Genomic DNA, 13943 nt, shown 5'->3' with positions numbered 1-13943 from the left:
TTTGGAGAAAAAAAACGGCACTTTTCGTGTGATATTAACTATATGAAATTATATAAATATATACATTTTCTGCCCCATATCTTAAATTATGTGATAATTCTAAATGCATTTTAATAGACTGATTCATGCAGTGAAATAATGCCTTATAAATGCGCACGCGCACTAGTCTAACCGATCGATAACGATAATTAGACAATATTTTGCTGAATGTGTTATTGTGCTGACAGCTGACTCCTGAATTTTTTTATATTCTTCATATTATGTGTGGTCAGTTCACAGCAGTAATAGAAATTAATAATTAATAATACGTTTTATGGGCATTTTTACCTTTAAGCCCGCACTCTGTAGGTGTTTTGTTTGCTTTTCGCGATATACTCGATATCAAATCACACATTGTTTAAACAATTACGATATTATCGCAGACCATACAAATCGCACACCCCTATTCTGTTTAGATTTTTATAATGCATTGTCTTCTTATCGATCCACCAGTTCACATTTAAAGCTCTGCGTGTTTGCAGGGTAAAAACATGGGTCGATTTTTGCATTTGTCTGAACTCTGAACAAAACATCAGTTTTATTGAAAATCCTCATTCATTCTGACAGCAGGCGGAGCGTTTGGTAGAAATATAAATGTTTCCCCGGTAACTGCTGTACACAAAGCAGCGCAGCACCGGACTTTGAAGGTGCAGCACTCATGTCTTTCCGTCCCCAAATTTAAGACCTCTTGAAATCATAATTAAGACTTTCTTGTACAATTTAAGACTTTTTAAGGCCTTAAATTTGATACAACTAAATTTAAGAGTTTTTAAGGCTTTTTTAAGATCCGCGGAAACCCTGATACAGTTTCATTACTTGAAATAAAATAAATACCAGCTGAAAAAAAATTAAATGCAACATTCTTCAATTTCATTTACTTTAACTTGATGTACTAAAATAAGTTAAACTGAAATAAAATTAAAACTATATCAAAATTGACAAAAAAAAACAACATTAACAAAATTACTAAAACTTTAACTAAAATTGAAATTAAAACTGAAAATATAATAATACAATTATAATACCATCTCAATGATACGAAAATCACACTTGTGCACCAAGAGGTGTTTATAGGCTAATTAAAACTTTAACTAAAAAAAGAAAAAAAAGAAGAAAATCATTACTTAATTTTTACTGCATTTTTTCCCTCCAATTTTTTTACTTTTTTTAATTATTATCAGATATTTGCCAAGGCAATATTTCTCATTTTAGTTTGGTTTAACTTTCAGTACTAAAATAACTAAAATAAAAATAAACTTAATTAATTAATTAAGCATTGATTCAATTAAAACGTTAAAACCTCCACTAAAATTTAAGTGAAAACAGAAAATATAAAAATAAAATCAAAATATTAACAAAAACTATAAGAGTATATCAATGATACTAAAATACATACTTGCGTAGAGTTTCAGGCCTTAAACTACTGACAATCTGCTTGAAATCATTTCCTAGCGCACTGTTTAGCAAACAGAGATGTGACACAGTTTCTAATAATCATCTGGGAATGAAACACCTCCGATTTTGGGTCATTCCTACTATGCAGAAAAATGAACTCATTAGATATGTCCTAATATACTGGATTAATTGCTAAACTCATATAAAAATCATATAAGCACAACAGTTGATAAATTGTTGCGGTTTCGGTTTGAGCTGATGTTTGCCATGAAAATCTGGCACTTTATGAAGAATTTTTTTTCTTTTTCAAGTTCAAAACAAAAAACAAAACATGTTTTCTTTGAAATATTGTTTTAATTAATAGTAAATTCATCCTTATGTTCTCAAGATCACCTGAGCGCATGTCTGAAAGTCTGTTTCTAAATCATCCTAAATTATGACACAAGCAAATTCACTTCAGGATATGATGTGAAAGTGTCATGATGTGAAGGAGTTTGCTAGCGATCTAAACCAATGAGAAATCAGAAAGTGGACTTGCCTCACTCTCGGCGAAGTGTCGCGCTCCTTTCAGGCAGAGAGACGAGCGCCTGAGGGTCTTCTCATCGCCGTCATCAAACACTGAGCCCAGGAGAGAGAAAGAGAGACGAGTTATCAGACGCATCAGGACAGAGTTACATAGGATCAGTGCTTTAAAAGACGCCGCCCACTGCTCTTCAGCTTTAATGAGAAACTCACAGTGAACGTGGAAACTCAATTGAATTATTAATTGATTTAATCAGTACTCTGGTCCTTCATGGCTGAAGAGAGTCCCTATCACGCATTTATGAACACTAAAAGCTTGAGTAAATCACCAGTTGGCTTGTAGCTGCATTAGGAGCCGCGACATACAATATAACTGAACTGAAAGAACAGCAGCGTCAAACGCAAGACATGCGAACCATCTGCTAGAGAAACATCTACTGTGACTCACAGGTCATCAAGTGCATTTTCTCTCCATGTGCCGACACATATGTGGACTATAATTCACATTAACACATCAAATATGAAAAATATGAGGAATGAAACCAGTGTTTTATGTTTTTGTGAGAGACTGACGCATCTCATATGCTGCGAGTGACACAAACAACCTGTTATGTTGTGCAGCGAGAACCTGTGATGCTGCTCGCTAACATGCATAATAAAACAAAACAGAGAATTCAACTGTCATAGGCACAAAAATATTACTAATAGTTAACACAAATGCTAAATATATGATCATCAATATTTATGAATATTTACTAATATTTAAATTTTCTTCACCACCATTGGTCAGTGTGGTAAAACAAATAAAAAATAATATACACATGCATACACAAGCACACACACTATCATATTTACATTCATAATTTATTTTAATTTATATATATATATATATATATATATATATACACACACACTGTATATATATAATCCTAATTATAAAACGTTTTCATCTGACAATTAAAAAAATATTATTATATATATAAATATTTGATATATAAATATAATAGTATATTAATAGGGGTGTAACGATTCACTCGTTTTCTTGATGCATCGATTACAAACCCTGATTCACATTTAAAGCTCTGCGTGTTTGCAGGGTAAAAACATGGGTCGATTTTTGCATTTGTCTGAACTCTGAACAAAACATCAGTTTTATTGAAAATCCTCATTCATTCTGACAGCAGGCGGAGCGTTTGGTAGAAATATAAATGTTTCCCCGGTAACTGCTGTACACAAAGCAGCGCAGCACCGGACTTTGAAGGTGCAGCACTCATGTCTTTCCGTCCCCAAATTTAAGACCTCTTGAAATCATAATTAAGACTTTCTTGTACAATTTAAGACTTTTTAAGGCCTTAAATTTGATACAACTAAATTTAAGAGTTTTTAAGGCTTTTTTAAGATCCGCGGAAACCCTGATACAGTTTCATTACTTGAAATAAAATAAATACCAGCTGAAAAAAAATTAAATGCAACATTCTTCAATTTCATTTACTTTAACTTGATGTACTAAAATAAGTTAAACTGAAATAAAATTAAAACTATATCAAAATTGACAAAAAAAAAACAACATTAACAAAAATATAATAATACAATTATAATACCATCTCAATGATACGAAAATCACACTTGTGCACCAAGAGGTGTTTATAGGCTAATTAAAACTTTAACTAAAAAAAGAAAAAAAAGAAGAAAATCATTACTTAATTTTTACTGCATTTTTTCCCTCCAATTTTTTTACTTTTTTTAATTATTATCAGATATTTGCCAAGGCAATATTTCTCATTTTAGTTTGGTTTAACTTTCAGTACTAAAATAACTAAAATAAAAATAAACTTAATTAATTAATTAAGCATTGATTCAATTAAAACGTTAAAACCTCCACTAAAATTTAAGTGAAAACAGAAAATATAAAAATAAAATCAAAATATTAACAAAAACTATAAGAGTATATCAATGATACTAAAATACATACTTGCGTAGAGTTTCAGGCCTTAAACTACTGACAATCTGCTTGAAATCATTTCCTAGCGCACTGTTTAGCAAACAGAGATGTGACACAGTTTCTAATAATCATCTGGGAATGAAACACCTCCGATTTTGGGTCATTCCTACTATGCAGAAAAATGAACTCATTAGATATGTCCTAATATACTGGATTAATTGCTAAACTCATATAAAAATCATATAAGCACAACAGTTGATAAATTGTTGCGGTTTCGGTTTGAGCTGATGTTTGCCATGAAAATCTGGCACTTTATGAAGAATTTTTTTTCTTTTTCAAGTTCAAAACAAAAAACAAAACATGTTTTCTTTGAAATATTGTTTTAATTAATAGTAAATTCATCCTTATGTTCTCAAGATCACCTGAGCGCATGTCTGAAAGTCTGTTTCTAAATCATCCTAAATTATGACACAAGCAAATTCACTTCAGGATATGATGTGAAAGTGTCATGATGTGAAGGAGTTTGCTAGCGATCTAAACCAATGAGAAATCAGAAAGTGGACTTGCCTCACTCTCGGCGAAGTGTCGCGCTCCTTTCAGGCAGAGAGACGAGCGCCTGAGGGTCTTCTCATCGCCGTCATCAAACACTGAGCCCAGGAGAGAGAAAGAGAGACGAGTTATCAGACGCATCAGGACAGAGTTACATAGGATCAGTGCTTTAAAAGACGCCGCCCACTGCTCTTCAGCTTTAATGAGAAACTCACAGTGAACGTGGAAACTCAATTGAATTATTAATTGATTTAATCAGTACTCTGGTCCTTCATGGCTGAAGAGAGTCCCTATCACGCATTTATGAACACTAAAAGCTTGAGTAAATCACCAGTTGGCTTGTAGCTGCATTAGGAGCCGCGACATACAATATAACTGAACTGAAAGAACAGCAGCGTCAAACGCAAGACATGCGAACCATCTGCTAGAGAAACATCTACTGTGACTCACAGGTCATCAAGTGCATTTTCTCTCCATGTGCCGACACATATGTGGACTATAATTCACATTAACACATCAAATATGAAAAATATGAGGAATGAAACCAGTGTTTTATGTTTTTGTGAGAGACTGACGCATCTCATATGCTGCGAGTGACACAAACAACCTGTTATGTTGTGCAGCGAGAACCTGTGATGCTGCTCGCTAACATGCATAATAAAACAAAACAGAGAATTCAACTGTCATAGGCACAAAAATATTACTAATAGTTAACACAAATGCTAAATATATGATCATCAATATTTATGAATATTTACTAATATTTAAATTTTCTTCACCACCATTGGTCAGTGTGGTAAAACAAATAAAAAATAATATACACATGCATACACAAGCACACACACTATCATATTTACATTCATAATTTATTTTAATTTATATATATATATATATATATATATATATACACACACACTGTATATATATAATCCTAATTATAAAACGTTTTCATCTGACAATTAAAAAAATATTATTATATATATAAATATTTGATATATAAATATAATAGTATATTAATAGGGGTGTAACGATTCACTCGTTTTGTGTGTGTGTTTGTGTTGAAAATTACCCAGCATCTCAGATTGACTGTGTTGCTCTCGCATATGATGCTATAAACTAAAGCAAACCATAAATCAAGGATGGAAGTGGCATTTCGATCTGTCTCAGATACATAATCAATTGTCTGAAGAGATGTGCAGTGCTGAATTACAGTCTAGGATGAGATGAGATGAGACGGACTTACCGACGGTGTACAAACTAGCATCAGTGAGTTTGTTGATGGTAGCCTCCTGATAGATCCCATCTTGGTTCCTGGCTTCGACCACAGCACCCACCTAAAACACAGACACAGCTCTCATATTTACAGGGTTGCAGTGTGTTGCAGTGCTCCTGACCAGCTGGGACTGGATTACAAGCAGACTGGATTTATGTCTTTTCCCCATAATCCCTGCCATTACTCACGGAGGAACACCTGTGAGCGATTCTCATGAGCTTTACATTCATGGTAAAGTGAGGGTATCAGATGTTTCTAAATGATTAACATATTCATACAAAGACGAGAACATGTCCAGGTCACACGTCACCAAATATCAAAAGAAATAAATTAAAATGCATGAAGAACGTAAGCTTATTTTAGCACCATTAAGATTTTTTTGTAACATTTTCTTGACAATTAATCTGATTAATATGAATGTAATGCAAAAAAACAAAAAAAACAATGAAATATTATATCGCACAAAGAAAGCAAGCTTATTTTAGCACCATTAAAAATGTTGCCACATTTTCATGACAATAAATCTGATTATTATTACTGCAATGCAAAATAAATGAATAAGTAAAATATTATACACATTTCTATTGTATTTACATAACATGGTAGTATCTGCTATATTGCCTTTAAAGAAAATTTAAATAAATTCCAATTATTTACATGAAATAATTTTATTTTAAAAATATTTAATACAATAAAAATACAGTACTGATTTATTATAAAACACTTGTTTTATAATTAGACTGTTAATCTAATTAAACACTATTAAGAAGAATCAAAAAAGAATTACCAAAGATAATTACAATGCAAAAATAAAATAAATATGTACATATGTACATACATAAACATCCTAATTTGATCTTATCCTGATCTTTTCTTTATGCAAAATATAACTTCTTCCTTTTGATTCTGGGAGAAATGTGGACATGTTATGTTAAGATTCAGCCTTGACATATATTAACATATTAGCATAGTCTTACCATAGTTTGCAAAAAAAAAATTTGCCATTTGATTTTATTGCTTGTGTGCTCCAAGCGTAACGAATCTGACCCGTGACTAACCAATAAATAACTAGTTCTGTGCATTAGTCTAGTCTGAATCAGTCTCGTCCTCTCACAGGCCATTAAGACTTCTGCTCGTAAAGACACTCATGAGCGTATCTGATATTTATTCTCTCTGAAACGAGTTACAAGTGCTCAAAGCAAACAGTTCTGCCAGACAATAGTGAGATGTTTTCTGATGAGCTGGTGGCAGGAGAACAATTACTGTCATATTCATAATCACAGCTACAGAAGCAGCGGCTGCTTTGCCAGGAGATGTTCAAACAAATGACTGAGCTAAAAAAAACAAAAAAAACCCCCAAACAACATCAATATGAAATAGAGGATTATCCGGATGACTAGCATCAGCGGCACCATCAAACAACTCCAGAGTTTTCAATCAGAGTCATTGTGCTGCGTTTCTGAAGCTCGACGGATGTGATCACTGTCTGCTTTCATTGTATGCAAAAAGCAGCGAAGACTCTTTAACCCTACGCTATCATATTTGAAATGCAAGGCCTCCAAATGATAAACATAATTAAAACTTTGCTCTTAAACCTGTCGCACACAATCATGCCTTCTGTCGTCTGATTGATAGTTTAGAGTAAAATAATGTCCAGCTTCAGCTCGAGCTTCACGTGTCTTTCTGCTGTCAAATCTTCACTGATTTTTATCAAGTAAATGTAAGAATAACTGTAGTAATATTTCCAGATGAACACTTACTGGACTGAAGCAGCTTCACTTTACTTGATTATCCATGAATTATTTTAGAAAAATCAGTGAGTCTCAAATCTGATCATCAGGATCTTGAGGAGCGTTTATTTGTTCATCTCTCAATCATCATTGGATTGCATTATATATATATTTTCCTCCATCATATCGCAGGCTTTGCGATTAGGAAATCGCAACGTCTCAAATCGCGATTTCAATTCGATTTTGATTAATCGCACAGCCCTAATTCTCACTGTATCATACTATATGAGCCATAAAAGCCTGATGGATCAAATATGATAGTCAACAAAAAATACATATGCAAACCTTTTAAAAAAAAAAAAAAAAAAAAAAAAAAACCCAAACAAACCAAAAAAAGCATTTGATTTAAAAAAAATTTTTTTTTTTCAATAAACAGGTTTTTATAAGACTATTATTTCATATGTCAGGCTGTACAGGGTTAAAATATTTAATTTATTCCACATACAATGGAGGAAAGAAAGTCAAAAAGGTTTAGGACAACATGAAGGTGAGTAATTATGATCACATTTAAATACGTTCTAAATGAATGTGAATTTGTTGCGTAAAGCAGGACTTTCACTTCCAACATGGACAAATTCTCGTCACGTCTCAACTAGTTAAAAGGAATAATCCACCCAAAAATGAAGAATCCGAGATGCAGATGAGTTTGTCTCTTCATCAGATTTGGAGAAATGTAGCATTGCATCAGTGTCTCAGCAATGGATGCTCTGCAGTGAATGGGTGCCGTCAGAATGAGAGTCCAAACAGCTGATAAAAACATCACAATAATCCACAAGTAATCCACAGCACTCCAGTCCATCAGTTAATGTCTTGAGACAAAAGACAAAACAAATACAGCATTAAGAACTCAATTTCTCAATTTTGAACTCAAATATTAGTCCATAATCCATAATAACGCTTCCTCCAGTGAAATTCTGACGGCACCCATTCACTGCAGAGCATCCATTGCTGAGACACTCATGCAATGCTACATTTCTCCAAATCTGATGAAGAAACAAACTCATCTGCATCTCGGATGGTCTGAGGGTGAGCAAATTTTCAGCAAATTCTACTATTCCTTTAAGAAGCAGTGTTTATAAACCATATAAATATGATCAAATATTAGGCGGCAGATTGGCTCTTACCTTCAGCACTCCTCTGATGTGTTCATCGTGCACCTCCGCAGTGGACGAGCTGGGTTTGAAGGTGACCTGGAAAGAGCCACACACAGTCAGTGAGGATAGTAAACACAGAAGGGCTTTCCTAAAGGCCAAGACGCATCGATCGCTCATATCAAGCAGCCAGATCCCCACCAGAGAGAGCCGAACGTCCCTGTGTTATCAAACCTAACGCAGTGAAGACACACTGTGTCACTGAATCACTGCGCGCCACAGAACAGAAGATAACTACACAGAAAGTGGGGCGGACAAAACATGCTGTGCAAGAGGATGGGATAAAAATGGAGGAACAAGATGTCATTTTTCCATAAATACCCACAACAGTGCAAGACGCCACACATCATCAAAATTCAGAATTAAGACTCTGCACCTTTTCAGTTCACGAGCTAGAATATGAATTCAACTGAAACCATCATGCAGGATGTTTAATTTGAATGACATGAAGAAGATTTACTGAATTGCAACTTGTAGAAATGCAAAACACAAGTTTTGTGAATAAGCATACATAATGCATTCGCTAGCAACGCCAAGGTCACAGGTTCGATTCCCAGGAAGTGCATGAACTGAAAAGTGCATAACCCAAATGTAACGTAAGTCGCTTTGATTAAAACAAATGTAATAAAAATGTATAAATGTATTAAAATGCATAAATTTAAAACTTTATAGTTAAAGTAATCAAATTATGCCAATTTACTCCTTAAGTAGAATATATTTTTCTAAATTCACTAATACATTATTTTTATGATTTTTAAAAATATTTTTGTATAATTTTATTATTTAAAATTATATTTTTTCTCTAAACAAAGTTTACTATTTTTACATTTAGCAGACAATTTTATACATTATTTTTTATGATTTATTCTTTTAAATGTTATTATTTATTTTTAATAATTTTTATAATTGTATTATTTTACAATTATATTTAATTTATAAGTTCTAAGTTTATTTATAAGTAAGTTTATTATATTACATATTTATGGGTTTATATTACATTTATGGATTTAGTAGACACTTTCATAAAAAAAATTATGCTTTATTTTTTTAAATTTTTTTTTTAATTATTTTTTGTAATTATATTTTATTTATCTAAACTAAGTTTATGATGTTCACATTTATGCATTTAGCAGACACTTTTATAAATTATTATTTATTATTTTTATTTTTTATAATTCGTTTTTTATAAATGAATGAATAGAATAAAAAAATTAATAAATCAAACAGCATCATAAAATGTCCAGTATTGTTCTGAGATAATCCCATAAACAGAAATATTAACAATTTAAATACATTGATATAATATACATAAATGTACTAATAATATGAGAAAGTCCATAGTCCATTAACTCTGTGAAGTCCATTATTTCTCACACTGTTTTATGGCCACACATGCATTTCTCCAGCTCAGCAGAGATAAGTCTCACACTTCAGCATCTCGCGGCAGTCGCGTCTGATGAAGCTCTGATCGCTCCACAGCGAAAAATTACAGTCACTGTCTGGACACACGGAGGAGTCCGCACAGAGAAAACCAGCAAACTTTAACTTCAAACATCACCAGAATAAAAGACTAAATAATGAACTGATGTGATGCACCGGGACATTAGTGGGGCCGAAACAACGCGTCTTTATTTGTGAAGTAAATAAATAAACACACACATATATATATATATTTATTTATTTTTATTTTTTATTTTATATGTGCTGAGAAATGAGTGTTCGGGATGCTAAAGCAAAGTTAAATCACCCTCGTCCCGAGAGAAAAAACGCTGCACGACTCACTTTACATAATACAACAACATGTGCTGAAAACCGAACATGATGATGTACGTATACCGCTGTAAACCTCTTTAACATTGAAATGCTTCTAGGAAATAAAACGATTACAACAAGTAAAATGAGACAGGTAAGAAAAATGAAGCCATACGCAAGTACTAAGGGTGTAATGATGTAGCAACTTCTGAATATAGAATATGGAAACTGTTTGACATTAAAATGCATCACGAGGCATCTGATTACAGTTATAGAAAGAACTTAACGAAAGAACAAAATAATTCTGAAGAAAACAAGAAAGGTGTTTGCCACAATATGAATTTTAATACAGAAGCAATAAGCGATTATCCTACTAAACACTCCTTTAATTATTCCATTAAAACAATGGCCTGATAAAGCAGAGTTTGTGAGCTCAGCGCTGCTTTGTGTACAGCTGTTACCGGGGAAACCTCTGTTTCTCCCGCTTTAAAATGCATTCTGATTATTTGCGGGTGGGTCGTGGGTGGATAAAATAAATCATAAATTATGCAAATATTAACTAAATTTTTTTCATGAGGCAGACGATTTCGCATGTGTGTGTGTGTGTGTGTGTTCGTTCGCCTGATCGGGAAGTGAGTGACAGAAACGGTGACATTCCAGATAAAGTTTGAAAGGAGTAAAGCCTGTGTTAATGCTATTGAGTAGGCCAATATGGCCAAAGATGATATTTTGTTTTATAAATAAACTTTCATTTAAAAGCAGCCCCACGATCAGTGATACGGCTCAGATGAGGTTTTGTTCCGTCCTCCATGCTGTGCCAACTCACAAAAGAGAGAAACATGCCGCGGCTGCAGTATAAACACAAGCACTGACTAGAGCGGCCGCGATCAGCTCCGGTTCCCGTGGAGACGTAACGCGCCGCAGACTTGTGCAGTGAGGCGCAGATCAGCTCTAACGTCACTGAATCTGCTATTAAAAATGAACCATCCATTCATCATCATGCAAAACATACACGACAAATAGCAAATTTTTCATTGTTTCTCGAAACGTCATAGCATTTCCACACCGGCGATGACATGACTGTGGCTTAAAATCATTTACGTCCCACGCATCAGGTACGTGGTCAGGCGCTGACGTCATCAAATTGCGATCGGTTCGTGAGATCGGCCAAATAGTGAGTACCGATCGAGTCATGAAATGTGATTATCGGTCGATACCGATCTCTGGCCGATCAATCGGAGCATCCCTAATTAATATGTTTATTCACACATCATAATATTTTTAATATTGCATTAATATTTAAATAATGGCATGCAGCTTTCAAGTATTTGAGTAAACATTGCTTCAGGGTTTCTCAGCAATTATTTAAAGAAAGAGTAAATAAAACAAAATGAAATACAGCTGCAAGCAGCGATGACGGGCCCAAGCCTCCAGCGTCACCGCAACCACGGTGTAACATGCATTTACAGTAACCATAACTGTAAAATGGGCGGAAAGTTGTTCGGCCTGATGAGCTCTACATGTGTGTGAATTTTGGTGACTTTAGGTCAAACAGTGTGCACTACAAAGCCCCTCAAAAATGGACTTTTTGAAGGCTGTGCCACGGCCCCCCCCGGTGAACCTGTCCGGCCCTGATGGCCACAGATTCCAACATGTATGAAAATTTCAAGAGTTTTTGAGCATGTTAAGGGCCCCAAAAGCCTTAAAATAAAAATAAAAATAATAATAATCCTTAGAAAAACAATAGGGTCCTGCGCCCCTAGTGGCTTGGGCCCTAATAAAGAAACAAATTACAAGCAATAAAACAAACATAAACAGCAAATTAAAGCAAATTAGCTGTTTTTCAAGTATCTAACTATCAATTCAGATATTCCAGTGAACATTCAGAAAATAAAACAAAAAGTGATGTAATATAAAACTAATTTTTGCATTATATTGAAATGTATGCAATTGGTGAATAAGTGTTATTTTAGTATCACTGATAGAGTATTATAGTTTTTATTAATAGTTTTATTAATTAGTTTGTATTTTCATTTTTGTTTAGTTAAAGTCTTAGTCATTTTTTGTGTGTTTTTGTGATTTTAAATAGTTTTTGTTTTTTATTATATGTCCAAATAATTTTATTTCTGTTTTAGTTTAATAAATCAAGTTAAACAAGAAATGTCGCCTTGGCAATTCGCTGGAAAAAAAAATACACATTTTTATTTTAGTTAATGTTTTTTTTCAGTTATGATTTTTTTTATGGCTTAAAATTTTTGTTTCTGTTAATAACCCTGATTTGAATCACCAAAAAGCTTAAAATGTAATTTACCCAAGTAAATTAAACTGCACCATCTCACAGACTGCACTACACCATTAAGGCCACATGTATTAATAGAATAATCCCAGATGATGTTAGAAACGCAGCAGCATTCATCTCCATGTGAACACAGCATTAATGCTCAAGTTATGGCACTATCTCTGGCTATCTGTGATTACATTATAATTGCACCTTACACATGACAGTCGGCCAGCACATTTCAGCTCTGAACATACATTAGTCTTGGTTTTTTATTTATCTTCAGATGAGTGTAAGAGCGGGAGCAGCATGTGTAGGTAGAGCGGCTTGTAGCTGAACCCTGACGACCCGTCTCTCTTGTTTGAAGAGTCTGTGCTTTACCAGTTTTACAGGCTGAGAGATAACCGACCCGCCCACCCACTCACTAAACGTCTTAACCAACACAGAGACGAGGGCTCCCAGGGCTACTGACTGTGTCATCCAGGTTTCTTCATATGCTGAAGTGTCAGTGATTGGGAATTTGGGATGATTAGTTTCTGCAAACAAAAGCAATCCGCTTCCTCAAAAGCTGGACTTTTCTTGAGAGCCTAGATTAAATTTCTAACTAAAGAGTCAAAGAACTTTAATCATGGACTGAATGATCAACACTGGAAAAAAAAAAATTCACTAGTAAATTTAAGGGATTGACTGTTCAATATTTAAAATTTTAAATTATATAACCAATTTGTTTCACATTCTTTCTTGGAAAATAAAGAATCACTGTAACTTCTGAAAGTGACCAGCAGTGTTTTAGCATTATTTAAAAAGTAATGTCACAAATCAGAATGTGACATACAAACAAAAAAATTAATGACACTAATTTTATATCATTGTAACTTTGCTTTCCACACACTTTAAGTACTTCATATACCACAGCAAAAACTATAGTATGAGAAAGTTCAAACATGATTAAAGGCAAGTGAACAGTCAGTAAAAAAAAAAAAGAAAGAAAAAGAAAAAAAAAAGAAATATACAATTTACAAGCATAGATAAAATAAACAGTAGTATTCACTAGGGCTGTGCGATTAATCGAAATCGCGATTTGAGACGTTGCGATTTCCTAATCGCAAAGCCTGCGATATGGACGCGATATTACTCTGTTCCAGAGCATATGCATGACTGCCAGCCTTGAGTTGCAGTCTTACTAACCAATACAGTGAGCGCACCTCCGTTCTCTCCAATCAGCACTGCTCTAGCCAACTGTGTAAACACC

General features: G+C 33.8%; 1 protein-coding gene across 1 annotated transcript in view; it reads right to left on the bottom strand.

Annotated features, from left to right (window-relative positions):
• LOC107728306 (AT-rich interactive domain-containing protein 4B-like) overlaps positions 1-13943 on the bottom strand; it is a 74883-nt gene that overhangs the window by 49566 nt on the left and 11374 nt on the right. Inside the window, exons 4-7 of the mRNA XM_016538432.1 lie at positions 8635-8700; positions 5691-5781; positions 4471-4644; positions 1973-2151 (exon numbers count right to left, since the gene is read on the bottom strand). Of these exons, the coding sequence (XP_016393918.1) occupies positions 1973-2151; positions 4471-4644; positions 5691-5781; positions 8635-8700 (510 nt within the window). The remainder of the gene's footprint in view (positions 1-1972; positions 2152-4470; positions 4645-5690; positions 5782-8634; positions 8701-13943) is intronic.

Source organism: Sinocyclocheilus rhinocerous, unplaced genomic scaffold, assembly GCF_001515625.1.
Source record: "Sinocyclocheilus rhinocerous isolate Xijiao unplaced genomic scaffold, SAMN03320098_v1.1 scaffold247, whole genome shotgun sequence".
Classification (NCBI taxonomy): Eukaryota; Metazoa; Chordata; class Actinopteri; order Cypriniformes; family Cyprinidae; genus Sinocyclocheilus; species Sinocyclocheilus rhinocerous.
The sequence above is the reverse complement of the archived record's forward strand: the minus strand, read 5'-3'. Positions and strand labels throughout refer to the sequence as shown.